The sequence below is a fragment of the Haliotis rubra genome, unplaced genomic scaffold, assembly GCF_003918875.1.
Source record: "Haliotis rubra isolate DU_JTF1 unplaced genomic scaffold, ASM391887v1 Scf222, whole genome shotgun sequence".
In the NCBI taxonomy this organism is placed as follows: Eukaryota; Metazoa; Mollusca; class Gastropoda; order Lepetellida; family Haliotidae; genus Haliotis; species Haliotis rubra.
The window spans coordinates 1-27902 of NW_025766248.1; the positions used below are offsets into that span (position 1 = coordinate 1).

The following is a 27902-nucleotide window of genomic DNA, read 5'->3' on the forward strand; positions in this document are numbered from 1 at the left end:
ATAGTAAACTATAGAGTTCCGACAGCTCGTAACATTATGAATGCTTTGTGGATAGGGACAGAGAAGGGGTTGGATTGGGGTTGAGGTAAAGGGGCAGGATTGGGGATGCATTTTGACTGAGGTTGGGTTGAGATGCCTGGCCGGCCAGGTTGTGATGAGTCAGTGATTGTTATACCTGCTTTCTTTCAGACAGCTCCACATCATATCCAAATCAATTTCATTGTATCAGACTTGAATGGACTCAGTTTAATCATCAGATTATCAGGCCCCGACACAATAATTTACACATTGATGCATGGGGCATTAAACCAATAATACCAACAATACATCATAACATGAAAACATGTTACAAAAAGGTGTGTGTGGGAGGTGAGCTAAATGTAATACAGTTCTAAGACAAATCTCATACATACCCCTTATAATAAATAAACTGTCCCTACACTAATTTAAAGTATTGTTTGGTATCATTTTTTGTATTTCAGACACCCTGTTATAGAGGAAAAAACTCATCTCAAGAGTAGATAGGCTTCTACTGAATAGACTAGGGCTGGGACAGGTCCAAAATTTCTACCTGGGTACCCCACCCCTATTACCCTACCCTGCCCGGATACTCGTTATGTTAATTCCTGACATCAAAATTGTAAGAAATGGCTAAAATATTCTTCAGCTCAGAGGCTAAAATTTCAAGTTTCTTAATATCTTAACCATGTATTTTATTCAAAAGAAGTGACTGTAATTATGTCTAAGTCTTCAAAGACAATACAACCTTTTAATCATGAAAGAATAACATATTACATTGTTTAATCTATTAGTCACATGATCCTGATGGGTCGGGTATTGAGGCGGGTACCGGGTCCGACTCATTACCCACCGTCCCCGGTATCCGGGTTACCCATGCCAGCCCTAGAATAGATTATTTGCAATATGGAAGCTGGCTTAGATATAGTATGTCTCAGTCACTGAAACGCATTATTTTCCCTTCCGCCTAGCCCTTTCTGCAATGCTAGCAGCTCTAGATGAAGCAAGTCTAGATTTCCTGTATTTCCTGTTGGGTCTGTATCTCCCTTCTAACTGGGGCTCCTTGTCAAATTTTAAAGGAATTGTTTGTTTCTATCAAAATTACATATGTTCAGATGCTAAGAGTTAGTCTAGCCTAGATACAAAATACAGTTAATGTAAAACATGTTATAATTGTAACATCAGTAGGATTTGTACTTATTGGGTCTGATTTATCACAGTTTCTCCTAGGTACCAAACAATAATACATTCTACATACAAATGATAACTAACCTCTGAGATTTTGTTACCTTTTATAAAACCTTGATCATCAGTCCACTGGATTAACAATTCTTTGCCAACTCTGATTGACTTGGAATGAAGAGTGGTTTACAAGAGCTGGCAACAGAGTTAACAAGACATCATTCTGTTTACCTGTAAAGAGAATATACAAACTTAACAGCTGAAAAATGAAGTCATTCAGTCCTCAAAATTCATCTGGGAAACGTGTGACTTATATAATCACCATGTTTATGTTTAGGCTAGGATATTCATAAAAATTATAGCATTAGATATGTTTCAGTTTAGATCTGCCATGACTACTGAAATTCATCCTGCAGATTTCTCAGGAAAGACACCTTTTATTCCACAACACTGAGGTTAACCTCACCTTAACTTTTAAGCACAGCATAATATTTGTCAACGTTTCGTTTTCCACATATGTATAATACTAATCACTGTCGACAACTTATTGTCACTGTTTCGAATCATACGTTCCACTAAATCTGGACATACAATATGTTTTTAGCTCTACAAAAAATATCAATTTTGGGTGCTACGCCACAGTTACCTCCCCTGAAAGCAGACAGCCTCACGTCGAATGTCTTAATTTACTCACCTGTCAGCTTGGCAACGCTCGCAGTAACACAACTGGTCTTGATGAGATGATTTAACTGGATTTCTGCTCAAACTGCTTACTTCAACCTTCGTGTATTACCTAATATGCGCACTAACAGAATACAGGATGATGTTTGGTGACATTACCTGGTCTAAATATAGCTTGACAGTTTACTAGCAATGGTGCAATGTTTACATCGTATTGAAAGGCAGTGTTGGTAGATTCTATTCCTGCGTGAAGGGGTGGTAGATTGGGACAGTTTATTCAGACAGTGGAATCTATTTGGGTGTAGAAATTACTGAATCGCCTAGGTGGTAGAGTATATGTTGTGTCTCAGGTATGCACGATAGTGATGGCAGCTTCACATGATCATAATATATATACTGTAGTCTGTCTCACAGTCACTGAATCGCATTATTTTCACTTCCGCCCAACCCTTTCTGCAAAGCTAATGATTGTCAAGCCCTGAATGAAGCAAGTCTAGATTTCCTCAGCTTCCGACAGAATCTCACGTCTCTCTCAGACTCCTTTCCAATTTAAAAGGAATTGTTTGTGTTTATCAAAAATTATATATTTTCAGATACTAAGCGTTAGTCTTATAATATACACTGTAGGTTTATAACAAATCTGCTAACATATACATGTGTATACCCACGGTATGAAACCTCCAAAAATTTCAGCCAGACCACAGGGTTGGTTAGATGTAAAACTTGCCAGCCCTGACCAAAACTTACCTGCCCGAAAAATATCTTCATATACATGTACATGTCTAAAGTTTAACCCAATCGTCGGGCAGGTGAATGTGAGAATCTGGCAGTCCGTGTTGAAAATAACCCGTCCCGGGCGGTCGGGCAGGCAGGTATTTCGAACGCTGGTTTAACCAGACACCATATAATAGAATATGGTCTCTGGTATAACGAACTGTTCTTTGGTCACCGCCACTGCCTATTTTAGTCGAAATGCGTAAAACAGACTACGGTTATACCGAAGTAAAATCAGTGGTCACCACGAGTTCCTTATATCTGTAGTTTACTGTAGTTCAGCCTTGGCAGAAATATTTTTCATCGGATCTTTGAGGGTGGCGTATAAAAACTGGTTCATCGTATTATATTTACTGGTAGAACTAATCAACCCCCATCCCAGTTAAATGATACCTGGCTTCGATAAAATGGTACTTGTTGTTACCCTGTCTGATTATATAAGAAGGAGGTCTCGGCACACACATAAGTTTGATTGCGAGTCACGATAAAAGTGCAAAAAAGGCAATGCATTAAATGTAAATAGAGCAAAGAAACATGTATCGTGAGATCACGAGGACTTTCTGTCTTATCGTTGAAATGCGTCTCGGGTCCCTAACTGAAGATTTCAACGATTAGAAACCAAAATCCGAGTGATCTAACCTATTTATAGGGACATTTATCTTTGGCTTCAACCCAGAAGTCAAATTGGTATCATTTACAACATTTATGTGTCTGGGGTGAGACCATTTCCCAGGGGCGGTGCGGTATCCTTGTAGTTAAAGCGCCTGCTCGTTACTTGTTTCTTGCAGGCATGCGTATCAAGCAAAAATTCCCCATGGACGAACGGGGCATGTCCTTTGGGTGGTGCCTTTCTTGGATCTGACAAAGTGGGGTCTGAAGTCGGGTGAAGCAGGTGGGGCTGTTTCTCAGGGAGACTGATATTGAGAGTAGCACAGAAAAGCGGCCGTAAAATGCGCGTGGCCGTAGTGGGGTCTGAAGTGGGGTCAAGCAGGTCGGGCGGGTTCATGTACCTTTGAAGTAGTCCCATTCGACTGTGAAAGTGGGGACTCGGGCTGTGGCGGGTAGATGAGATTCCACGTGCGTCACCCCCGAATGTAGGGAGGGTCAGACACAGCAGTTCAGTGGACCAATAATGGGACATGGCTTCCTCGATCAAGGGACTATTTCAGTTGTGGACACTACCAGGCCCGTCGAATCCCTACGCGCGTCGCTGTTCATGATCTTTCATTGGAAAAGTACAGATGGGTACTGGCAAATAAGGCTGTATGAATCGAATATACAAACAGAACATGCAAGTCACTCAAATTTTCTACCAATCCATTGCACATACCAGGGAGTGTAATTTACTCTATCGTACTTACACAGGGCTGGCCTCTAATCGCAAGGGAAATCGGAAAATCAAAAGGTGAGCCTCTAGATACAGGCGTAAGAACAAATATACATGGTTTGATGATATACACAGTTTGCTAAAACCACGAAGTTAAACTTGGGCCGCTTCACTCCCACGCACAACACCCAAGCTATCTATGTACACCATACATTTTTCCTGAGGAAACACTAAAGGAGGGTAGTATAGGTATCGAGCTCCCTAATTATAAGCCGGACTAAGTGGGAACTGAATATTGCTATAGAATTATAAAATCATCCCAAATAATCCCCGAACATTCAGGGCTGCTCAACAATCGGAAACAACACAGACTTCTGACTTTGAGTCTGCTGGCAGAATGGATGTTTAGTTTTCATCTTCATTTTCCCTCACACTAGAAGATGTAGCCTTTTCAGTGGCACATGGCGGGATGGCACTGACAAATTCTCGCCACATGCATTAAGGGTCACATACTACCACGTATAAAATGTCATAGCTAAATTGACAACCATTAAGAATTGCGACTTTCCTTATCTTTCGTCTCATTGCTCGCAGAAACGATATTGTTTTATGTTACTAATTTTGTCGTATACTTGAGGATATAATCTCTATAATGATATATGGCACCACATCATCCATGTAATAGTGTAGGCGTGATAAATACCTGAAAGTATGAGGTCCATTTACTAAAGTCGGTAAACCCTCAAGAATTGCGACTTTTGGTATCTATGGTCTCATTGCTCTCAGAAACGATATTTTTCTGTGATTGTAATTTTGTCATATACTTGAGGATATGTGCTTTTTAATGATATATGGAACGATATCATCGACAAAATGGTACATGAGCAATCAATTTCTGAACTTGTTATTCCCGGATACTTGCACGCTTAAAGTTGGACTGAAAGTCGGCAAAACTTGCGAATTGCGACTTTTAGTATCTCTCGTCTCCCTCCTCGCAGACAAGATATTTATCTATGATTGGGATTTTGTCGTATACTTGAGGATATAATCCCTTCAATGATATGCGGCACGATATCATCCATAAAATTGTGTGGGCGTAATAAATATCTGAATTTATGAGGTCCATATACTCAAGTCTGTAAGACTAAAGTATTGCGACTTTCGGTATCGTTTGCCTTCCTCCTGGCAGACCAGATATCAATCTATAATTGTAATCTTGTCATATACTTGAGGATATAATCTTTCTAATGATATATGACACGATATCATCGACAAAATGGTAGAGGAATAACCAGTTCCTGGACTTATGAGCTCCATATACTTGCACACATCAATTTGGACTAAAATCGGCAACCGTCAAAGACCAACACACTCAGCATCTCATGCGGGCCACGCTTCTCGGTGACGGGATATCTGTCTATGTTCCTGTATTCCCCGCATATTTCCAGACTGCCATGTTAATGCATGTCGTACCCAGCCTGCAATAAGCTGGGCCCCGTCTTGCATGTCGCTAGTTGGTGCGCGCAAAGGGAGCCAGGAACCAGCTTAAGCCTGCAATGACGGACTTTACCGAGACGTGACGGAATCGTTTCTGTGACGTCACAATCGCAAGGCCGCCATTGCCTGAGTAGCAACCAGTTTCGCATCAGTTGACCGCATAAGCTCTGCCCAAATTGTCTTTTCTCTGCGTTTCCAAGTATGAACGAGATCCATCTACCCGATTTTCATCATCTCCAGAACGACGGGGAACTGTAAGTAACTTTCTTTGGTTCCATTCTGCACGCAGTGTGACGGAATCTCAAATTAAATGTAACGGACGTTCTCGTTGCTATGTCCGAGTTGGACGCCATTTTGTACATAACTTCAACAAGGTCTACCCAGATACATAAAAGAATTCCAGCAATCAATCTGCCTTAAATGCCTCATCCCGTTCCCCTTTTCTAACTGTGTAAAGTCTATTTAGAATTGTCGACAATATTGGCGATGATATTCTTACATTTTCGCCCTAAAACAATATGCCAATTTCGTGCCCAATCGCGTAACAATAGCCCCTACTTTATCACAGGTCAGATGGAGTTCATGTTGTCTGTTTACAGCTTGAACCCTTCTCGTTTCTGGGTGGACATAATGAAGTCCCGGGTAGGCATCAGCAATTCATACGCCGAAAAGCTGCTCGACTGGTGTCAGGATTGTAGGACTAAGCTTGGCACTGTCAGTCAAGATGGTAAGCATGCGATTACTTATTCAGCTACTATTCAAAATAACGTTTTGACTGATGTTCCTGTTATGTTGCTTCGGGCACTCCTTTAGGTTTGTTTTGCTTAATTAGCAGCCCCACAAGTTCTCTTTATTCCGTTTTCAGCTTGTTCCGAGAGTTATGAGATTTGCCATCTTCTAGACTGCTACTTGATATCCTCCGAACAGGAGGCTAATCATATTCTCGCTGTGTCACGTGATATGACGACCCAGGGTGGACCCATCCATTCTCTAAAAAGGTAAGAGTAATGAACATTTGTTAGTGTCATTCGTGTGTGACTATATATCCACGTGTTGTTTTGACTGTGTGATTAAAAACATGGACAGAGTGGCATTCATATTAGTGGTTGATGTTTTCAGATTGGCCTCGACTAACAGGGGAGGCGTGTTGTCTGAGCACAAGGCCTTGAGCCGGGAACTTCTGTCCCTGACTGAGAGACACATGGTGTGCCTCAAACATCTTCAGGAGGTGAAGGAGGTGAGTTATTCTGGCGACTGCCCTTAGGATGAAACACTTGAATGTAGTTTGTTTTCTATTCTGAATACTACTGTACACACGCGTGTTTATTTCAAGTACAATATGACAAGGTGAATGTCTTCTCCATTTTTGCAGAGCGGAATAATGGCCATGGCTGCCTCTCGTAATTATGAAAGGAGAATAAGCGAGCTGAAGGCTGAGCTAGTGAAAGTGGGGGAAAGGTCCAAGACGTCTCAGCAAAGTATGCTGGAGAAGAAAGTCCGGACTCTGGAGTCCAAGCTGGTTAAACACAATCAGAAGGAGCAGACCCACAAAGCCCGTTATGAGTGCCTGTTGAAAGAGGAAAGCGAGCTTGTGAACAGGCTGAGAAAGGTGAGCATTAAAAACAGGGGTGCTCACATCTGAGTTTCCAGCCATTCCTACTCATTCTTTGAAGGACTCCTTTCTTACAGAACTGTTTATCTTAATCCCTTTGTAACCCCCTTTCTCTGTGTGAGTAAACGCTCCACTTACTGAAACCTATACATGCACATGCACATGCCATGTAAAGCACCAACGTTCATTCACGTCTGTCTCTCAATCTTGTTTACGTCTGTTTTGTGCTTGTGTTTTTTCTGTCCTTCTCTTTGTTACTTTTTAGTTTGTTTGCTTTCCTTTCTCTATCTATTCCCTGTTCTGTTTGTCCCCTCCCTCCCTCCACCCACCCAGACCTCTGACCATGCATGTCAAGAAGCATGTGACCTGCAGAAGAGTCAGTTGGAGTCCTTGATCTCCAGTCTCAGAGACTTTGTTGTCAAGACATGCTCGCCTGACAACGGTGACAGGTACAGCAATAGGGCTGGCTTATCTGTGTTACAGTGTATTGATCCAAAGTTTTGATGCTCTTTCCTTTTCTCCCTCTCTCTGTGTTTCTCTCCAAGTGTTGAATAGTAATCAGGATCGGGTAGAAGAAAGCTATGATCATTGCATCAGTGTGTACCGGCTCCCTCACTTTTAATTGCATTTAGAGTTAATCTTCTAAATGACTGAGTCAGACTGACTTGTCTTTGCGTTGCTTTGATAGTTAACCTATGCTTTGTTTATATTAATGAAGGTATTGTGTGTTGCTTCAGGAGCAGCTTCCTGAAGGCGGCCATTGATGACATAGCTGTCGATGACATCATCAATGCCACCTGTGATGTCACCTCACAGAAGTACATCTTCCCAGATGTTCAGGCCTGGCATGGGAAGTTTGGCTTCTTGGAGAAAATTCCAACCCCGTTCGTCCGAGCATCGGATGTGGCCATTAGACGAGATCCAAAGAAAGGCCTGACTGAGGAGAACCTCCTGGCACAAGAAATCATGTCAGCCATTGGCCAGCCCGTTCACAGTCGCAGACGCTGGATCTCTAAGTCTAGTACCAAGAATGGTGACAACGGTGACTTCAACAACAACGAATCTGTTACTGTCATCTCAAAAGGTAAATGGAGTCTTGTATTATACATGTATAAAACTCTGTCTGTGAGGACACTTCATATTGCTTTAAACTTTAAAATTTACGAAAGAGATTATATGGTAAGATGCAGATGTTCAATCAATTTTTGTGTCTCTCCTCAGCTGCAGTGGAGGAGGACGTGAAGTATCTGGAAGACGTGTATGTGCGCGTTATCCGCCCCTTCAAGCCCACCCACCCTGAGCACCTCCAGCTGAATCTGGGTGAGTGTTCCCAAGGAGCAGTGTCTGTAACACTCATGCATGGGATGTAGGAGCGGCCATTGTTGCGTCCATAGATGACCATGTAAGCATGCTACATGTACGAGGTTAGTCTGAGTGGTCCTTCTGTTGGGAGTGGAAGTGAAGCAAGTGATTACTAAAACTGTGCATGCTGCGTGTCTCTTTGTATATTTGTATGGTTCTCTTGGATTATGGTGTTACTTCTGTTTCTTGCAGGCATGCGTATCAAGCAAAAATTCCCCATGGACGTACGGGGCATGTCCTTTGGGTGGTGTCGGCGTGGGCTTGGGGGTCGGAAGAAGCGGCATGGATTTTACCCTGCAGATCACGTGATCTTGGAGAACTAGACTTTCATTTCATTTCAGTTGTATATGTTGTAAAAACTTTATTTTCTACTGTGAATACACATTGATGAAGGTGTACACATTTTGTCTGTTTTCATTACTCTGTGCCTTCCTTGGATCTGACAAAGTGGGGTCTGAAGTCGGGTGAAGCAGGTGGGGCTGTTTCTCAGGGAGACTGATATTGAGAGTAGCACAGAAAAGCGGCCGTAAAATGCGCGTGGCCGTAGTGGGGCCTGAAGTGGGGTCAAGCAGGTCGGGCGGGTTCATGTACCTTTGAAGTAGTCCCATTCGACTGTGAAAGTGGGGACTCGGGCTGTGGCGGGTAGATGAGATTCCACGTGCGTCACCCCCGAATGTAGGGAGGGTCAGACACAGCAGTTCAGTGGACCAATAATGGGACATGGCTTCCTCGATCAAGGGACTATTTCAGTTGTGGACACTACCAGGCCCGTCGAATCCCTACGCGCGTCGCTGTTCATGATCTTTCATTGGAAAAAGTACAGATGGGTACTGGCAAATAAGGCTGTATGAATCGAATATACAAACAGAACATGCAAGTCACTCAAATTTTCTACCAATCCATTGCACATACCAGGGAGTGTAATTTACTCTATCGTACTTACACAGGGCTGGCCTCTAATCGCAAGGGAAATCGGAAAATCAAAAGGTGAGCCTCTAGATACAGGCGTAAGAACAAATATACATGGTTTGATGATATACACAGTTTGCTAAAACCACGAAGTTAAACTTGGGCCGCTTCACTCCCACGCACAACACCCAAGCTATCTATGTACACCATACATTTTTCCTGAGGAAACACTAAAGGAGGGTAGTATAGGTATCGAGCTCCCTAATTATAAGCCGGACTAAGTGGGAACTGAATATTGCTATAGAATTATAAAATCATCCCAAATAATCCCCGAACATTCAGGGCTGCTCAACAATCGGAAACAACACAGACTTCTGACTTTGAGTCTGCTGGCAGAATGGATGTTTAGTTTTCATCTTCATTTTCCCTCACACTAGAAGATGTAGCCTTTTCAGTGGCACATGGCGGGATGGCACTGACAAATTCTCGCCACATGCATTAAGGGTCACATACTACCACGTATAAAATGTCATAGCTAAATTGACAACCATTAAGAATTGCGACTTTCGTTATCTTTCGTCTCATTGCTCGCAGAAACGATATTGTTTTATGTTACTAATTTTGTCGTATACTTGAGGATATAATCTCTATAATGATATATGGCACCACATCATCCATGTAATAGTGTAGGCGTGATAAATACCTGAAAGTATGAGGTCCATTTACTAAAGTCGGTAAACCTAAAGAATTGCGACTTTTTGGTATCTATGGTCTCATTGCTCTCAGAAACGATATTTTTCTGTGATTGTAATTTTGTCATATACTTGAGGATATGTGCTTTTTAATGATATATGGAACGATATCATCGACAAAATGGTACATGAGCAATCAATTTCTGAACTTGTTATTCCCGGATACTTGCACGCTTAAAGTTGGACTGAAAGTCGGCAAAACTTGCGAATTGCGACTTTTAGTATCTCTCGTCTCCCTCCTCGCAGACAAGATATTTATCTATGATTGGGATTTTGTCGTATACTTGAGGATATAATCCCTTCAATGATATGCGGCACGATATCATCCATAAAATAGTGTAGGCGTAATAAATATCTGAATTTATGAGGTCCATATACTCAAGTCTGTAAGACTAAAGTATTGCGACTTTCGGTATCGTTTGCCTTCCTCCTGGCAGACCAGATATCAATCTATAATTGTAATCTTGTCATATACTTGAGGATATAATCTTTCTAATGATATATGACACGATATCATCGACAAAATGGTACAGGAATAACCAGTTCCTGGACTTATGAGCTCCATATACTTGCACACATCAATTTGGACTAAAATCGGCAACCGTCAAAGACCAACACACTCAGCATCTCATGCGGGCCACGCTTCTCGGTGACGGGATATCTGTCTATGTTCCTGTATTCCCCGCATATTTCCAGACTGCCATGTTAATGCATGTCGTACCCAGCCTGCAATAAGCTGGGCCCCGTCTTGCATGTCGCTAGTTGGTGCGCGCAAAGGGAGCCAGGAACCAGCTTAAGCCTGCAATGACGGACTTTACCGAGACGTGACGGAATCGTTTCTGTGACGTCACAATCGCAAGGCCGCCATTGCCTGAGTAGCAACCAGTTTCGCATCAGTTGACCGCATAAGCTCTGCCCAAATTGTCTTTTCTCTGCGTTTCCAAGTATGAACGAGATCCATCTACCCGATTTTCATCATCTCCAGAACGACGGGGAACTGTAAGTAACTTTCTTTGGTTCCATTCTGCACGCAGTGTGACGGAATCTCAAATTAAATGTAACGGACGTTCTCGTTGCTATGTCCGAGTTGGACGCCATTTTGTACATAACTTCAACAAGGTCTACCCAGATACATAAAAGAATTCCAGCAATCAATCTGCCTTAAATGCCTCATCCCGTTCCCCTTTTCTAACTGTGTAAAGTCTATTTAGAATTGTCGACAATATTGGCGATGATATTCTTACATTTTCGCCCTAAAACAATATGCCAATTTCGTGCCCAATCGCGTAACAATAGCCCCTACTTTATCACAGGTCAGATGGAGTTCATGTTGTCTGTTTACAGCTTGAACCCTTCTCGTTTCTGGGTGGACATAATGAAGTCCCGGGTAGGCATCAGCAATTCATACGCCGAAAAGCTGCTCGACTGGTGTCAGGATTGTAGGACTAAGCTTGGCACTGTCAGTCAAGATGGTAAGCATGCGATTACTTATTCAGCTACTATTCAAAATAACGTTTTGACTGATGTTCCTGTTATGTTGCTTCGGGCACTCCTTTAGGTTTGTTTTGCTTAATTAGCAGCCCCACAAGTTCTCTTTATTCCGTTTTCAGCTTGTTCCGAGAGTTATGAGATTTGCCATCTTCTAGACTGCTACTTGATATCCTCCGAACAGGAGGCTAATCATATTCTCGCTGTGTCACGTGATATGACGACCCAGGGTGGACCCATCCATTCTCTAAAAGGTAAGAGTAATGAACATTTGTTAGTGTCATTCGTGTGTGACTATATATCCACGTGTTGTTTTGACTGTGTGATTAAAAACATGGACAGAGTGGCATTCATATTAGTGGTTGATGTTTTCAGATTGGCCTCGACTAACAGGGGAGGCGTGTTGTCTGAGCACAAGGCCTTGAGCCGGGAACTTCTGTCCCTGACTGAGAGACACATGGTGTGCCTCAAACATCTTCAGGAGGTGAAGGAGGTGAGTTATTCTGGCGACTGCCCTTAGGATGAAACACTTGAATGTAGTTTGTTTTCTATTCTGAATACTACTGTACACACGCGTGTTTATTTCAAGTACAATATGACAAGGTGAATGTCTTCTCCATTTTTGCAGAGCGGAATAATGGCCATGGCTGCCTCTCGTAATTATGAAAGGAGAATAAGCGAGCTGAAGGCTGAGCTAGTGAAAGTGGGGGAAAGGTCCAAGACGTCTCAGCAAAGTATGCTGGAGAAGAAAGTCCGGACTCTGGAGTCCAAGCTGGTTAAACACAATCAGAAGGAGCAGACCCACAAAGCCCGTTATGAGTGCCTGTTGAAAGAGGAAAGCGAGCTTGTGAACAGGCTGAGAAAGGTGAGCATTAAAAACAGGGGTGCTCACATCTGAGTTTCCAGCCATTCCTACTCATTCTTTGAAGGACTCCTTTCTTACAGAACTGTTTATCTTAATCCCTTTGTAACCCCCTTTCTCTGTGTGAGTAAACGCTCCACTTACTGAAACCTATACATGCACATGCACATGCACATGCCATGTAAAGCACCAACGTTCATTCACGTCTGTCTCTCAATCTTGTTTACGTCTGTTTTGTGCTTGTGTTTTTTCTGTCCTTCTCTTTGTTACTTTTAGTTTGTTTGTTTTCCTTTCTCTATCTATTCCCTGTTCTGTTTGTCCCCCTCCCTCCCTCCACCCACCCAGACCTCTGACCATGCATGTCAAGAAGCATGTGACCTGCAGAAGAGTCAGTTGGAGTCCTTGATCTCCAGTCTCAGAGACTTTGTTGTCAAGACATGCTCGCCTGACAACGGTGACAGGTACAGCAATAGGGCTGGCTTATCTGTGTTACAGTGTATTGATCCAAAGTTTTGATGCTCTTTCCTTTTCTCCCTCTCTCTGTGTTTCTCTCCAAGTGTTGAATAGTAATCAGGATCGGGTAGAAGAAAGCTATGATCATTGCATCAGTGTGTACCGGCTCCCTCACTTTTAATTGCATTTAGAGTTAATCTTCTAAATGACTGAGTCAGACTGACTTGTCTTTGCGTTGCTTTGATAGTTAACCTATGCTTTGTTTATATTAATGAAGGTATTGTGTGTTGCTTCAGGAGCAGCTTCCTGAAGGCGGCCATTGATGACATAGCTGTCGATGACATCATCAATGCCACCTGTGATGTCACCTCACAGAAGTACATCTTCCCAGATGTTCAGGCCTGGCATGGGAAGTTTGGCTTCTTGGAGAAAATTCCAACCCCGTTCGTCCGAGCATCGGATGTGGCCATTAGACGAGATCCAAAGAAAGGCCTGACTGAGGAGAACCTCCTGGCACAAGAAATCATGTCAGCCATTGGCCAGCCCGTTCACAGTCGCAGACGCTGGATCTCTAAGTCTAGTACCAAGAATGGTGACAACGGTGACTTCAACAACAACGAATCTGTTACTGTCATCTCAAAAGGTAAATGGAGTCTTGTATTATACATGTATAAAACTCTGTCTGTGAGGACACTTCATATTGCTTTAAACTTTAAAATTTACGAAAGAGATTATATGGTAAGATGCAGATGTTCAATGAATTTTTGTGTCTCTCCTCAGCTGCAGTGGAGGAGGACGTGAAGTATCTGGAAGACGTGTATGTGCGCGTTATCCGCCCCTTCAAGCCCACCCACCCTGAGCACCTCCAGCTGAATCTGGGTGAGTGTTCCCAAGGAGCAGTGTCTGTAACACTCATGCATGGGATGTAGGAGCGGCCATTGTTGCGTCCATAGATGACCATGTAAGCATGCTACATGTACGAGGTTAGTCTGAGTGGTCCTTCTGTTGGGAGTGGAAGTGAAGCAAGTGATTACTAAAACTGTGCATGCTGCGTGTCTCTTTGTATATTTGTATGGTTCTCTTGGATTATGGTGTTACTTCTGTTTCTTGCAGGCATGCGTATCAAGCAAAAATTCCCCATGGACGTACGGGGCATGTCCTTTGGGTGGTGTCGGCGTGGGCTTGGGGGTCGGAAGAAGCGGCATGGATTTTACCCTGCAGATCACGTGATCTTGGAGAACTAGACTTTCATTTCATTTCAGTTGTATATGTTGTAAAAACTTTATTTTCTACTGTGAATACACATTGATGAAGGTGTACACATTTTGTCTGTTTTCATTACTCTGTGCCTTCCTTGGATCTGACAAAGTGGGGTCTGAAGTCGGGTGAAGCAGGTGGGGCTGTTTCTCAGGGAGACTGATATTGAGAGTAGCACAGAAAAGCGGCCGTAAAATGCGCGTGGCCGTAGTGGGGTCTGAAGTGGGGTCAAGCAGGTCGGGCGGGTTCATGTACCTTTGAAGTAGTCCCATTCGACTGTGAAAGTGGGGACTCGGGCTGTGGCGGGTAGATGAGATTCCACGTGCGTCACCCCCGAATGTAGGGAGGGTCAGACACAGCAGTTCAGTGGACCAATAATGGGACATGGCTTCCTCGATCAAGGGACTATTTCAGTTGTGGACACTACCAGGCCCGTCGAATCCCTACGCGCGTCGCTGTTCATGATCTTTCATTGGAAAAAGTACAGATGGGTACTGGCAAATAAGGCTGTATGAATCGAATATACAAACAGAACATGCAAGTCACTCAAATTTTCTACCAATCCATTGCACATACCAGGGAGTGTAATTTTACTCTATCGTACTTACACAGGGCTGGCCTCTAATCGCAAGGGAAATCGGAAAATCAAAAGGTGAGCCTCTAGATACAGGCGTAAGAACAAATATACATGGTTTGATGATATACACAGTTTGCTAAAACCACGAAGTTAAACTTGGGCCGCTTCACTCCCACGCACAACACCCAAGCTATCTATGTACACCATACATTTTTCCTGAGGAAACACTAAAGGAGGGTAGTATAGGTATCGAGCTCCCTAATTATAAGCCGGACTAAGTGGGAACTGAATATTGCTATAGAATTATAAAATCATCCCAAATAATCCCCGAACATTCAGGGCTGCTCAACAATCGGAAACAACACAGACTTCTGACTTTGAGTCTGCTGGCAGAATGGATGTTTAGTTTTCATCTTCATTTTCCCTCACACTAGAAGATGTAGCCTTTTCAGTGGCACATGGCGGGATGGCACTGACAAATTCTCGCCACATGCATTAAGGGTCACATACTACCACGTATAAAATGTCATAGCTAAATTGACAACCATTAAGAATTGCGACTTTCCTTATCTTTCGTCTCATTGCTCGCAGAAACGATATTGTTTTATGTTACTAATTTTGTCGTATACTTGAGGATATAATCTCTATAATGATATATGGCACCACATCATCCATGTAATAGTGTAGGCGTGATAAATACCTGAAAGTATGAGGTCCATTTACTAAAGTCGGTAAACCTAAAGAATTGCGACTTTTGGTATCTATGGTCTCATTGCTCTCAGAAACGATATTTTTCTGTGATTGTAATTTTGTCATATACTTGAGGATATGTGCTTTTAATGATATATGGAACGATATCATCGACAAAATGGTACATGAGCAATCAATTTCTGAACTTGTTATTCCCGGATACTTGCACGCTTAAAGTTGGACTGAAAGTCGGCAAAACTTGCGAATTGCGACTTTTAGTATCTCTCGTCTCCCTCCTCGCAGACAAGATATTTATCTATGATTGGGATTTTGTCGTATACTTGAGGATATAATCCCTTCAATGATATGCGGCACGATATCATCCATAAAATAGTGTAGGCGTAATAAATATCTGAATTTATGAGGTCCATATACTCAAGTCTGTAAGACTAAAGTATTGCGACTTTCGGTATCGTTTGCCTTCCTCCTGGCAGACCAGATATCAATCTATAATTGTAATCTTGTCATATACTTGAGGATATCATCTTTCTAATGATATATGACACGATATCATCGACAAAAGGTACAGGAATAACCAGTTCCTGGACTTATGAGCTCCATATACTTGCACACATCAATTTGGACTAAAATCGGCAACCGTCAAAGACCAACACACTCAGCATCTCATGCGGGCCACGCTTCTCGGTGACGGGATATCTGTCTATGTTCCTGTATTCCCCGCATATTTCCAGACTGCCATGTTAATGCATGTCGTACCCAGCCTGCAATAAGCTGGGCCCCGTCTTGCATGTCGCTAGTTGGTGCGCGCAAAGGGAGCCAGGAACCAGCTTAAGCCTGCAATGACGGACTTTACCGAGACGTGACGGAATCGTTTCTGTGACGTCACAATCGCAAGGCCGCCATTGCCTGAGTAGCAACCAGTTTCGCATCAGTTGACCGCATAAGCTCTGCCCAAATTGTCTTTTCTCTGCGTTTCCAAGTATGAACGAGATCCATCTACCCGATTTTCATCATCTCCAGAACGACGGGGAACTGTAAGTAACTTTCTTTGGTTCCATTCTGCACGCAGTGTGACGGAATCTCCAAATTAAATGTAACGGACGTTCTCGTTGCTATGTCCGAGTTGGACGCCATTTTGTACATAACTTCAACAAGGTCTACCCAGATACATAAAAGAATTCCAGCAATCAATCTGCCTTAAATGCCTCATCCCGTTCCCCTTTTCTAACTGTGTAAAGTCTATTTAGAATTGTCGACAATATTGGCGATGATATTCTTACATTTTCGCCCTAAAACAATATGCCAATTTCGTGCCCAATCGCGTAACAATAGCCCCTACTTTATCACAGGTCAGATGGAGTTCATGTTGTCTGTTTACAGCTTGAACCCTTCTCGTTTCTGGGTGGACATAATGAAGTCCCGGGTAGGCATCAGCAATTCATACGCCGAAAAGCTGCTCGACTGGTGTCAGGATTGTAGGACTAAGCTTGGCACTGTCAGTCAAGATGGTAAGCATGCGATTACTTATTCAGCTACTATTCAAAATAACGTTTTGACTGATGTTCCTGTTATGTTGCTTCGGGCACTCCTTTAGGTTTGTTTTGCTTAATTAGCAGCCCCACAAGTTCTCTTTATTCCGTTTTCAGCTTGTTCCGAGAGTTATGAGATTTGCCATCTTCTAGACTGCTACTTGATATCCTCCGAACAGGAGGCTAATCATATTCTCGCTGTGTCACGTGATATGACGACCCAGGGTGGACCCATCCATTCTCTAAAAGGTAAGAGTAATGAACATTTGTTAGTGTCATTCGTGTGTGACTATATATCCACGTGTTGTTTTGACTGTGTGATTAAAAACATGGACAGAGTGGCATTCATATTAGTGGTTGATGTTTTCAGATTGGCCTCGACTAACAGGGGAGGCGTGTTGTCTGAGCACAAGGCCTTGAGCCGGGAACTTCTGTCCCTGACTGAGAGACACATGGTGTGCCTCAAACATCTTCAGGAGGTGAAGGAGGTGAGTTATTCTGGCGACTGCCCTTAGGATGAAACACTTGAATGTAGTTTGTTTTCTATTCTGAATACTACTGTACACACGCGTGTTTATTTCAAGTACAATATGACAAGGTGAATGTCTTCTCCATTTTTGCAGAGCGGAATAATGGCCATGGCTGCCTCTCGTAATTATGAAAGGAGAATAAGCGAGCTGAAGGCTGAGCTAGTGAAAGTGGGGGAAAGGTCCAAGACGTCTCAGCAAAGTATGCTGGAGAAGAAAGTCCGGACTCTGGAGTCCAAGCTGGTTAAACACAATCAGAAGGAGCAGACCCACAAAGCCCGTTATGAGTGCCTGTTGAAAGAGGAAAGCGAGCTTGTGAACAGGCTGAGAAAGGTGAGCATTAAAAACAGGGGTGCTCACATCTGAGTTTCCAGCCATTCCTACTCATTCTTTGAAGGACTCCTTTCTTACAGAACTGTTTATCTTAATCCCTTTGTAACCCCCTTTCTCTGTGTGAGTAAACGCTCCACTTACTGAAACCTATACATGCACATGCATGCATGCCATGTAAAGCACCAACGTTCATTCACGTCTGTCTCTCAATCTTGTTTACGTCTGTTTTGTGCTTGTGTTTTTTCTGTCCTTCTCTTTGTTACTTTTTAGTTTGTTTGCTTTCCTTTCTCTATCTATTCCCTGTTCTGTTTGTCCCCCTCCCTCCCTCCACCCACCCAGACCTCTGACCATGCATGTCAAGAAGCATGTGACCTGCAGAAGAGTCAGTTGGAGTCCTTGATCTCCAGTCTCAGAGACTTTGTTGTCAAGACATGCTCGCCTGACAACGGTGACAGGTACAGCAATAGGGCTGGCTTATCTGTGTTACAGTGTATTGATCCAAAGTTTTGATGCTCTTTCCTTTTCTCCCCTCTCTGTGTTTCTCTCCAAGTGTTGAATAGTAATCAGGATCGGGTAGAAGAAAGCTATGATCATTGCATCAGTGTGTACCGGCTCCCTCACTTTTAATTGCATTTAGAGTTAATCTTCTAAATGACTGAGTCAGACTGACTTGTCTTTGCGTTGCTTTGATAGTTAACCTATGCTTTGTTTATATTAATGAAGGTATTGTGTGTTGCTTCAGGAGCAGCTTCCTGAAGGCGGCCATTGATGACATAGCTGTCGATGACATCATCAATGCCACCTGTGATGTCACCTCACAGAAGTACATCTTCCCAGATGTTCAGGCCTGGCATGGGAAGTTTGGCTTCTTGGAGAAAATTCCAACCCCGTTCGTCCGAGCATCGGATGTGGCCATTAGACGAGATCCAAAGAAAGGCCTGACTGAGGAGAACCTCCTGGCACAAGAAATCATGTCAGCCATTGGCCAGCCCGTTCACAGTCGCAGACGCTGGATCTCTAAGTCTAGTACCAAGAATGGTGACAACGGTGACTTCAACAACAACGAATCTGTTACTGTCATCTCAAAAGGTAAATGGAGTCTTGTATTATACATGTATAAAACTCTGTCTGTGAGGACACTTCATATTGCTTTAAACTTTAAAATTTACGAAAGAGATTATATGGTAAGATGCAGATGTTCAATCAATTTTTGTGTCTCTCCTCAGCTGCAGTGGAGGAGGACGTGAAGTATCTGGAAGACGTGTATGTGCGCGTTATCCGCCCCTTCAAGCCCACCCACCCTGAGCACCTCCAGCTGAATCTGGGTGAGTGTTCCCAAGGAGCAGTGTCTGTAACACTCATGCATGGGATGTAGGAGCGGCCATTGTTGCGTCCATAGATGACCATGTAAGCATGCTACATGTACGAGGTTAGTCTGAGTGGTCCTTCTGTTGGGAGTGGAAGTGAAGCAAGTGATTACTAAAACTGTGCATGCTGCGTGTCTCTTTGTATATTTGTATGGTTCTCTTGGATTATGGTGTTACTTCTGTTTCTTGCAGGCATGCGTATCAAGCAAAAATTCCCCATGGACGTACGGGGCATGTCCTTTGGGTGGTGTCGGCGTGGGCTTGGGGGTCGGAAGAAGCGGCATGGATTTTACCCTGCAGATCACGTGATCTTGGAGAACTAGACTTTCATTTCATTTCAGTTGTATATGTTGTAAAAACTTTATTTTCTACTGTGAATACACATTGATGAAGGTGTACACATTTTGTCTGTTTTCATTACTCTGTGCCTTCCTTGGATCTGACAAAGTGGGGTCTGAAGTCGGGTGAAGCAGGTGGGGCTGTTTCTCAGGGAGACTGATATTGAGAGTAGCACAGAAAAGCGGCCGTAAAATGCGCGTGGCCGTAGTGGGGTCTGAAGTGGGGTCAAGCAGGTCGGGCGGGTTCATGTACCTTTGAAGTAGTCCCATTCGACTGTGAAAGTGGGGACTCGGGCTGTGGCGGGTAGATGAGATTCCACGTGCGTCACCCCCGAATGTAGGGAGGGTCAGACACAGCAGTTCAGTGGACCAATAATGGGACATGGCTTCCTCGATCAAGGGACTATTTCAGTTGTGGACACTACCAGGCCCGTCGAATCCCTACGCGCGTCGCTGTTCATGATCTTTCATTGGAAAAAGTACAGATGGGTACTGGCAAATAAGGCTGTATGAATCGAATATACAAACAGAACATGCAAGTCACTCAAATTTTCTACCAATCCATTGCACATACCAGGGAGTGTAATTTACTCTATCGTACTTACACAGGGCTGGCCTCTAATCGCAAGGGAAATCGGAAAATCAAAAGGTGAGCCTCTAGATACAGGCGTAAGAACAAATATACATGGTTTGATGATATACACAGTTTGCTAAAACCACGAAGTTAAACTTGGGCCGCTTCACTCCCACGCACAACACCCAAGCTATCTATGTACACCATACATTTTTCCTGAGGAAACACTAAAGGAGGGTAGTATAGGTATCGAGCTCCCTAATTATAAGCCGGACTAAGTGGGAACTGAATATTGCTATAGAATTATAAAATCATCCCAAATAATCCCCGAACATTCAGGGCTGCTCAACAATCGGAAACAACACAGACTTCTGACTTTGAGTCTGCTGGCAGAATGGATGTTTAGTTTTCATCTTCATTTTCCCTCACACTAGAAGATGTAGCCTTTTCAGTGGCACATGGCGGGATGGCACTGACAAATTCTCGCCACATGCATTAAGGGTCACATACTACCACGTATAAAATGTCATAGCTAAATTGACAACCATTAAGAATTGCGACTTTCCTTATCTTTCGTCTCATTGCTCGCAGAAACGATATTGTTTTATGTTACTAATTTTGTCGTATACTTGAGGATATAATCTCTATAATGATATATGGCACCACATCATCCATGTAATAGTGTAGGCGTGATAAATACCTGAAAGTATGAGGTCCATTTACTAAAGTCGGTAAACCTAAAGAATTGCGACTTTTGGTATCTATGGTCTCATTGCTCTCAGAAACGATATTTTTCTGTGATTGTAATTTTGTCATATACTTGAGGATATGTGCTTTTAATGATATATGGAACGATATCATCGACAAAATGGTACATGAGCAATCAATTTCTGAACTTGTTATTCCCGGATACTTGCACGCTTAAAGTTGGACTGAAAGTCGGCAAAACTTGCGAATTGCGACTTTTAGTATCTCTCGTCTCCCTCCTCGCAGACAAGATATTTATCTATGATTGGGATTTTGTCGTATACTTGAGGATATAATCCCTTCAATGATATGCGGCACGATATCATCCATAAAATAGTGTAGGCGTAATAAATATCTGAATTTATGAGGTCCATATACTCAAGTCTGTAAGACTAAAGTATTGCGACTTTCGGTATCGTTTGCCTTCCTCCTGGCAGACCAGATATCAATCTATAATTGTAATCTTGTCATATACTTGAGGATATCATCTTTCTAATGATATATGACACGATATCATCGACAAAATGGTACAGGAATAACCAGTTCCTGGACTTATGAGCTCCATATACTTGCACACATCAATTTGGACTAAAATCGGCAACCGTCAAAGACCAACACACTCAGCATCTCATGCGGGCCACGCTTCTCGGTGACGGGATATCTGTCTATGTTCCTGTATTCCCCGAATATTTCCAGACTGCCATGTTAATGCATGTCGTGCCCAGCCTGCAATAAGCTGGGCCCCGTCTTGCATGTCGCTAGTTGGTGCGCGCAAAGGGAGCCAGGAACCAGCTTAAGCCTGCAATGACGGACTTTACCGAGACGTGACGGAATCGTTTCTGTGACGTCACAATCGCAAGGCCGCCATTGCCTGAGTAGCAACCAGTTTCGCATCAGTTGACCGCATAAGCTCTGCCCAAATTGTCTTTTCTCTGCGTTTCCAAGTATGAACGAGATCCATCTACCCGATTTTCATCATCTCCAGAACGACGGGGAACTGTAAGTAACTTTCTTTGGTTCCATTCTGCACGCAGTGTGACGGAATCTCCAAATTAAATGTAACGGACGTTCTCGTTGCTATGTCCGAGTTGGACGCCATTTTGTACATAACTTCAACAAGGTCTACCCAGATACATAAAAGAATTCCAGCAATCAATCTGCCTTAAATGCCTCATCCCGTTCCCCTTTTCTAACTGTGTAAAGTCTATTTAGAATTGTCGACAATATTGGCGATGATATTCTTACATTTTCGCCCTAAAACAATATGCCAATTTCGTGCCAAATCGCGTAACAATAGCCCCTACTTTATCACAGGTCAGATGGAGTTCATGTTGTCTGTTTACAGCTTGAACCCTTCTCGTTTCTGGGTGGACATAATGAAGTCCCGGGTAGGCATCAGCAATTCATACGCCGAAAAGCTGCTCGACTGGTGTCAGGATTGTAGGACTAAGCTTGGCACTGTCAGTCAAGATGGTAAGCATGCGATTACTTATTCAGCTACTATTCAAAATAACGTTTTGACTGATGTTCCTGTTATGTTGCTTCGGGCACTCCTTTAGGTTTGTTTTGCTTAATTAGCAGCCCCACAAGTTCTCTTTATTCCGTTTTCAGCTTGTTCCGAGAGTTATGAGATTTGCCATCTTCTAGACTGCTACTTGATATATCCTCCGAACAGGAGGCTAATCATATTCTCGCTGTGTCACGTGATATGACGACCCAGGGTGGACCCATCCATTCTCTAAAAAGGTAAGAGTAATGAACATTTGTTAGTGTCATTCGTGTGTGACTATATATCCACGTGTTGTTTTGACTGTGTGATTAAAAACATGGACAGAGTGGCATTCATATTAGTGGTTGATGTTTTCAGATTGGCCTCGACTAACAGGGGAGGCGTGTTGTCTGAGCACAAGGCCTTGAGCCGGGAACTTCTGTCCCTGACTGAGAGACACATGGTGTGCCTCAAACATCTTCAGGAGGTGAAGGAGGTGAGTTATTCTGGCGACTGCCCTTAGGATGAAACACTTGAATGTAGTTTGTTTTCTATTCTGAATACTACTGTACACACGCGTGTTTATTTCAAGTACAATATGACAAGGTGAATGTCTTCTCCATTTTTGCAGAGCGGAATAATGGCCATGGCTGCCTCTCGTAATTATGAAAGGAGAATAAGCGAGCTGAAGGCTGAGCTAGTGAAAGTGGGGGAAAGGTCCAAGACGTCTCAGCAAAGTATGCTGGAGAAGAAAGTCCGGACTCTGGAGTCCAAGCTGGTTAAACACAATCAGAAGGAGCAGACCCACAAAGCCCGTTATGAGTGCCTGTTGAAAGAGGAAAGCGAGCTTGTGAACAGGCTGAGAAAGGTGAGCATTAAAAACAGGGGTGCTCACATCTGAGTTTCCAGCCATTCCTACTCATTCTTTGAAGGACTCCTTTCTTACAGAACTGTTTATCTTAATCCCTTTGTAACCCCCTTTCTCTGTGTGAGTAAACGCTCCACTTACTGAAACCTATACATGCACATGCACATGCACATGCCATGTAAAGCACCAACGTTCATTCACGTCTGTCTCTCAATCTTGTTTACGTCTGTTTTGTGCTTGTGTTTTTTCTGTCCTTCTCTTTGTTACTTTTTAGTTTGTTTGCTTTCCTTTCTCTATCTATTCCCTGTTCTGTTTGTCCCCCTCCCTCCCTCCACCCACCCAGACCTCTGACCATGCATGTCAAGAAGCATGTGACCTGCAGAAGAGTCAGTTGGAGTCCTTGATCTCCAGTCTCAGAGACTTTGTTGTCAAGACATGCTCGCCTGACAACGGTGACAGGTACAGCAATAGGGCTGGCTTATCTGTGTTACAGTGTATTGATCCAAAGTTTTGATGCTCTTTCCTTTTCTCCCTCTCTCTGTGTTTCTCTCCAAGTGTTGAATAGTAATCAGGATCGGGTAGAAGAAAGCTATGATCATTGCATCAGTGTGTACCGGCTCCCTCACTTTTAATTGCATTTAGAGTTAATCTTCTAAATGACTGAGTCAGACTGACTTGTCTTTGCGTTGCTTTGATAGTTAACCTATGCTTTGTTTATATTAATGAAGGTATTGTGTGTTGCTTCAGGAGCAGCTTCCTGAAGGCGGCCATTGATGACATAGCTGTCGATGACATCATCAATGCCACCTGTGATGTCACCTCACAGAAGTACATCTTCCCAGATGTTCAGGCCTGGCATGGGAAGTTTGGCTTCTTGGAGAAAATTCCAACCCCGTTCGTCCGAGCATCGGATGTGGCCATTAGACGAGATCCAAAGAAAGGCCTGACTGAGGAGAACCTCCTGGCACAAGAAATCATGTCAGCCATTGGCCAGCCCGTTCACAGTCGCAGACGCTGGATCTCTAAGTCTAGTACCAAGAATGGTGACAACGGTGACTTCAACAACAACGAATCTGTTACTGTCATCTCAAAAGGTAAATGGAGTCTTGTATTATACATGTATAAAACTCTGTCTGTGAGGACACTTCATATTGCTTTAAACTTTAAAATTTACGAAAGAGATTATATGGTAAGATGCAGATGTTCAATGAATTTTTGTGTCTCTCCTCAGCTGCAGTGGAGGAGGACGTGAAGTATCTGGAAGACGTGTATGTGCGCGTTATCCGCCCCTTCAAGCCCACCCACCCTGAGCACCTCCAGCTGAATCTGGGTGAGTGTTCCCAAGGAGCAGTGTCTGTAACACTCATGCATGGGATGTAGGAGCGGCCATTGTTGCGTCCATAGATGACCATGTAAGCATGCTACATGTACGAGGTTAGTCTGAGTGGTCCTTCTGTTGGGAGTGGAAGTGAAGCAAGTGATTACTAAAACTGTGCATGCTGCGTGTCTCTTTGTATATTTGTATGGTTCTCTTGGATTATGGTGTTACTTCTGTTTCTTGCAGGCATGCGTATCAAGCAAAATTCCCCATGGACGTACGGGGCATGTCCTTTGGGTGGTGTCGGCGTGGGCTTGGGGGTCGGAAGAAGCGGCATGGATTTTACCCTGCAGATCACGTGATCTTGGAGAACTAGACTTTCATTTCATTTCAGTTGTATATGTTGTAAAACTTTATTTTCTACTGTGAATACACATTGATGAAGGTGTACACATTTTGTCTGTTTTCATTACTCTGTGCCTTCCTTGGATCTGACAAAGTGGGGTCTGAAGTCGGGTGAAGCAGGTGGGGCTGTTTCTCAGGGAGACTGATATTGAGAGTAGCACAGAAAAGCGGCCGTAAAATGCGCGTGGCCGTAGTGGGGTCTGAAGTGGGGTCAAGCAGGTCGGGCGGGTTCATGTACCTTTGAAGTAGTCCCATTCGACTGTGAAAGTGGGGACTCGGGCTGTGGCGGGTAGATGAGATTCCACGTGCGTCACCCCCGAATGTAGGGAGGGTCAGACACAGCAGTTCAGTGGAACAATAATGGGACATGGCTTCCTCGATCAAGGGACTATTTCAGTTGTGGACACTACCAGGCCCGTCGAATCCCTACGCGCGTCGCTGTTCATGATCTTTCATTGGAAAAAGTACAGATGGGTACTGGCAAATAAGGCTGTATGAATCGAATATACAAACAGAACATGCAAGTCACTCAAATTTTCTACCAATCCATTGCACATACCAGGGAGTGTAATTTACTCTATCGTACTTACACAGGGCTGGCCTCTAATCGCAAGGGAAATCGGAAAATCAAAAGGTGAGCCTCTAGATACAGGCGTAAGAACAAATATACATGGTTTGATGATATACACAGTTTGCTAAAACCACGAAGTTAAACTTGGGCCGCTTCACTCCCACGCACAACACCCAAGCTATCTATGTACACCATACATTTTTCCTGAGGAAACACTAAAGGAGGGTAGTATAGGTATCGAGCTCCCTAATTATAAGCCGGACTAAGTGGGAACTGAATATTGCTATAGAATTATAAAATCATCCCAAATAATCCCCGAACATTCAGGGCTGCTCAACAATCGGAAACAACACAGACTTCTGACTTTGAGTCTGCTGGCAGAATGGATGTTTAGTTTTCATCTTCATTTTCCCTCACACTAGAAGATGTAGCCTTTTCAGTGGCACATGGCGGGATGGCACTGACAAATTCTCGCCACATGCATTAAGGGTCACATACTACCACGTATAAAATGTCATAGCTAAATTGACAACCATTAAGAATTGCGACTTTCCTTATCTTTCGTCTCATTGCTCGCAGAAACGATATTGTTTTATGTTACTAATTTTGTCGTATACTTGAGGATATAATCTCTATAATGATATATGGCACCACATCATCCATGTAATAGTGTAGGCGTGATAAATACCTGAAAGTATGAGGTCCATTTACTAAAGTCGGTAAACCTAAAGAATTGCGACTTTTGGTATCTATGGTCTCATTGCTCTCAGAAACGATATTTTTCTGTGATTGTAATTTTGTCATATACTTGAGGATATGTGCTTTTTAAGGATATATGGAACGATATCATCGACAAAATGGTACATGAGCAATCAATTTCTGAACTTGTTCTTCCCGGATACTTGCACGCTTAAAGTTGGACTGAAAGTCGGCAAAACTTGCGAATTGCGACTTTTAGTATCTCTCGTCTCCCTCCTCGCAGACAAGATATTTATCTATGATTGGGATTTTGTCGTATACTTGAGGATATAATCCCTTCAATGATATGCGGCACGATATCATCCATAAAATAGTGTAGGCGTAATAAATATCTGAATTTATGAGGTCCATATACTCAAGTCTGTAAGACTAAAGTATTGCGACTTTCGGTATCGTTTGCCTTCCTCCTGGCAGACCAGATATCAATCTATAATTGTAATCTTGTCATATACTTGAGGATATCATCTTTCTAATGATATATGACACGATATCATCGACAAAATGGTACAGGAATAACCAGTTCCTGGACTTATGAGCTCCATATACTTGCACACATCAATTTGGACTAAAATCGGCAACCGTCAAAGACCAACACACTCAGCATCTCATGCGGGCCACGCTTCTCGGTGACGGGATATCTGTCTATGTTCCTGTATTCCCCGCATATTTCCAGACTGCCATGTTAATGCATGTCGTACCCAGCCTGCAATAAGCTGGGCCCCGTCTTGCATGTCGCTAGTTGGTGCGCCGCAAAGGGAGCCAGGAACCAGCTTAAGCCTGCAATGACGGACTTTACCGAGACGTGACGGAATCGTTTCTGTGACGTCACAATCGCAAGGCCGCCATTGCCTGAGTAGCAACCAGTTTCGCATCAGTTGACCGCATAAGCTCTGCCCAAATTGTCTTTTCTCTGCGTTTCCAAGTATGAACGAGATCCATCTACCCGATTTTCATCATCTCCAGAACGACGGGGAACTGTAAGTAACTTTCTTTGGTTCCATTCTGCACGCAGTGTGACGGAATCTCCAAATTAAATGTAACGGACGTTCTCGTTGCTATGTCCGAGTTGGACGCCATTTTGTACATAACTTCAACAAGGTCTACCCAGATACATAAAAGAATTTCAGCAATCAATCTGCCTTAAATGCCTCATCCCGTTCCCCTTTTCTAACTGTGTAAAAGTCTATTTAGAATTGTCGACAATATTGGCGATGATATTCTTACATTTTCGCCCTAAAACAATATGCCAATTTCGTGCCAAATCGCGTAACAATAGCCCCTACTTTATCACAGGTCAGATGGAGTTCATGTTGTCTGTTTACAGCTTGAACCCTTCTCGTTTCTGGGTGGACATAATGAAGTCCCGGGTAGGCATCAGCAATTCATACGCCGAAAAGCTGCTCGACTGGTGTCAGGATTGTAGGACTAAGCTTGGCACTGTCAGTCAAGATGGTAAGCATGCGATTACTTATTCAGCTACTATTCAAAATAACGTTTTGACTGATGTTCCTGTTATGTTGCTTCGGGCACTCCTTTAGGTTTGTTTTGCTTAATTAGCAGCCCCACAAGTTCTCTTTATTCCGTTTTCAGCTTGTTCCGAGAGTTATGAGATTTG

At 43.2% G+C, this 27902-nt stretch overlaps 4 protein-coding genes and 4 long non-coding RNA genes across 10 annotated transcripts; all 8 read left to right on the forward strand.

Annotated features, from left to right (window-relative positions):
* Window positions 1-595: 595 nt before the first annotated feature.
* On the forward strand, window positions 596-8851 carry LOC124277479. Its single transcript, XR_006898833.1, has 2 exons — window positions 596-746; window positions 8795-8851. It is a non-coding gene; the product is annotated as an uncharacterized LOC124277479 (long non-coding RNA).
* Window positions 5297-6367, forward strand: LOC124277478. Its single transcript, XR_006898832.1, has 3 exons — window positions 5297-5733; window positions 6079-6206; window positions 6345-6367. It is a non-coding gene; the product is annotated as an uncharacterized LOC124277478 (long non-coding RNA).
* On the forward strand, window positions 6375-8851 carry LOC124277477. Its single transcript, XM_046713172.1, has 7 exons — window positions 6375-6477; window positions 6599-6716; window positions 6852-7088; window positions 7425-7540; window positions 7829-8175; window positions 8313-8411; window positions 8646-8851. Exons 1-7 carry the CDS (start codon window positions 6440-6442, stop codon window positions 8774-8776), a joined length of 1086 nt encoding a protein of 361 aa, XP_046569128.1. The 5' UTR covers window positions 6375-6439; the 3' UTR covers window positions 8777-8851.
* Window positions 8852-10155: 1304 nt separating this feature from the next.
* On the forward strand, window positions 10156-14236 carry LOC124277464. 2 transcript variants are annotated; one of them, XM_046713160.1, is made up of 8 exons: window positions 10156-11113; window positions 11459-11586; window positions 11978-12095; window positions 12231-12467; window positions 12810-12925; window positions 13214-13560; window positions 13698-13796; window positions 14031-14236. In XM_046713160.1, the coding sequence occupies exons 3-8, from the start codon at window positions 12060-12062 to the stop codon at window positions 14159-14161; spliced, it is 966 nt and encodes a 321-aa protein (XP_046569116.1). In that variant the 5' UTR covers window positions 10156-11113; window positions 11459-11586; window positions 11978-12059; the 3' UTR covers window positions 14162-14236. The 2 variants fall into 2 exon arrangements, with proteins under 2 accessions (XP_046569116.1, XP_046569115.1); XM_046713159.1 differs by lacking the exons at window positions 10156-11113; window positions 11459-11586 and having other exon boundaries at window positions 11755-12095.
* Window positions 14237-16085: 1849 nt separating this feature from the next.
* LOC124277465 lies at window positions 16086-19616 on the forward strand. 2 transcript variants are annotated; one of them, XM_046713162.1, is made up of 8 exons: window positions 16086-16496; window positions 16843-16970; window positions 17362-17479; window positions 17615-17851; window positions 18191-18306; window positions 18594-18940; window positions 19078-19176; window positions 19411-19616. In XM_046713162.1, the coding sequence occupies exons 3-8, from the start codon at window positions 17444-17446 to the stop codon at window positions 19539-19541; spliced, it is 966 nt and encodes a 321-aa protein (XP_046569118.1). In that variant the 5' UTR covers window positions 16086-16496; window positions 16843-16970; window positions 17362-17443; the 3' UTR covers window positions 19542-19616. The 2 variants fall into 2 exon arrangements, with proteins under 2 accessions (XP_046569118.1, XP_046569117.1); XM_046713161.1 differs by lacking the exons at window positions 16086-16496; window positions 16843-16970 and having other exon boundaries at window positions 17139-17479.
* A 1983-nt stretch (window positions 19617-21599) lies between these two features.
* Window positions 21600-22511, forward strand: LOC124277466. Its single transcript, XR_006898828.1, has 3 exons — window positions 21600-21876; window positions 22223-22350; window positions 22489-22511. It is a non-coding gene; the product is annotated as an uncharacterized LOC124277466 (long non-coding RNA).
* A 34-nt stretch (window positions 22512-22545) lies between these two features.
* On the forward strand, window positions 22546-24930 carry LOC124277467. Its single transcript, XM_046713164.1, has 7 exons — window positions 22546-22623; window positions 22745-22862; window positions 22998-23234; window positions 23578-23693; window positions 23982-24328; window positions 24466-24564; window positions 24799-24930. Exons 1-7 carry the CDS (start codon window positions 22586-22588, stop codon window positions 24912-24914), a joined length of 1071 nt encoding a protein of 356 aa, XP_046569120.1. The 5' UTR covers window positions 22546-22585; the 3' UTR covers window positions 24915-24930.
* A 2109-nt stretch (window positions 24931-27039) lies between these two features.
* LOC124277468 lies at window positions 27040-27900 on the forward strand. Its single transcript, XR_006898829.1, has 3 exons — window positions 27040-27264; window positions 27612-27739; window positions 27878-27900. It is a non-coding gene; the product is annotated as an uncharacterized LOC124277468 (long non-coding RNA).
* Window positions 27901-27902: the final 2 nt, after the last annotated feature.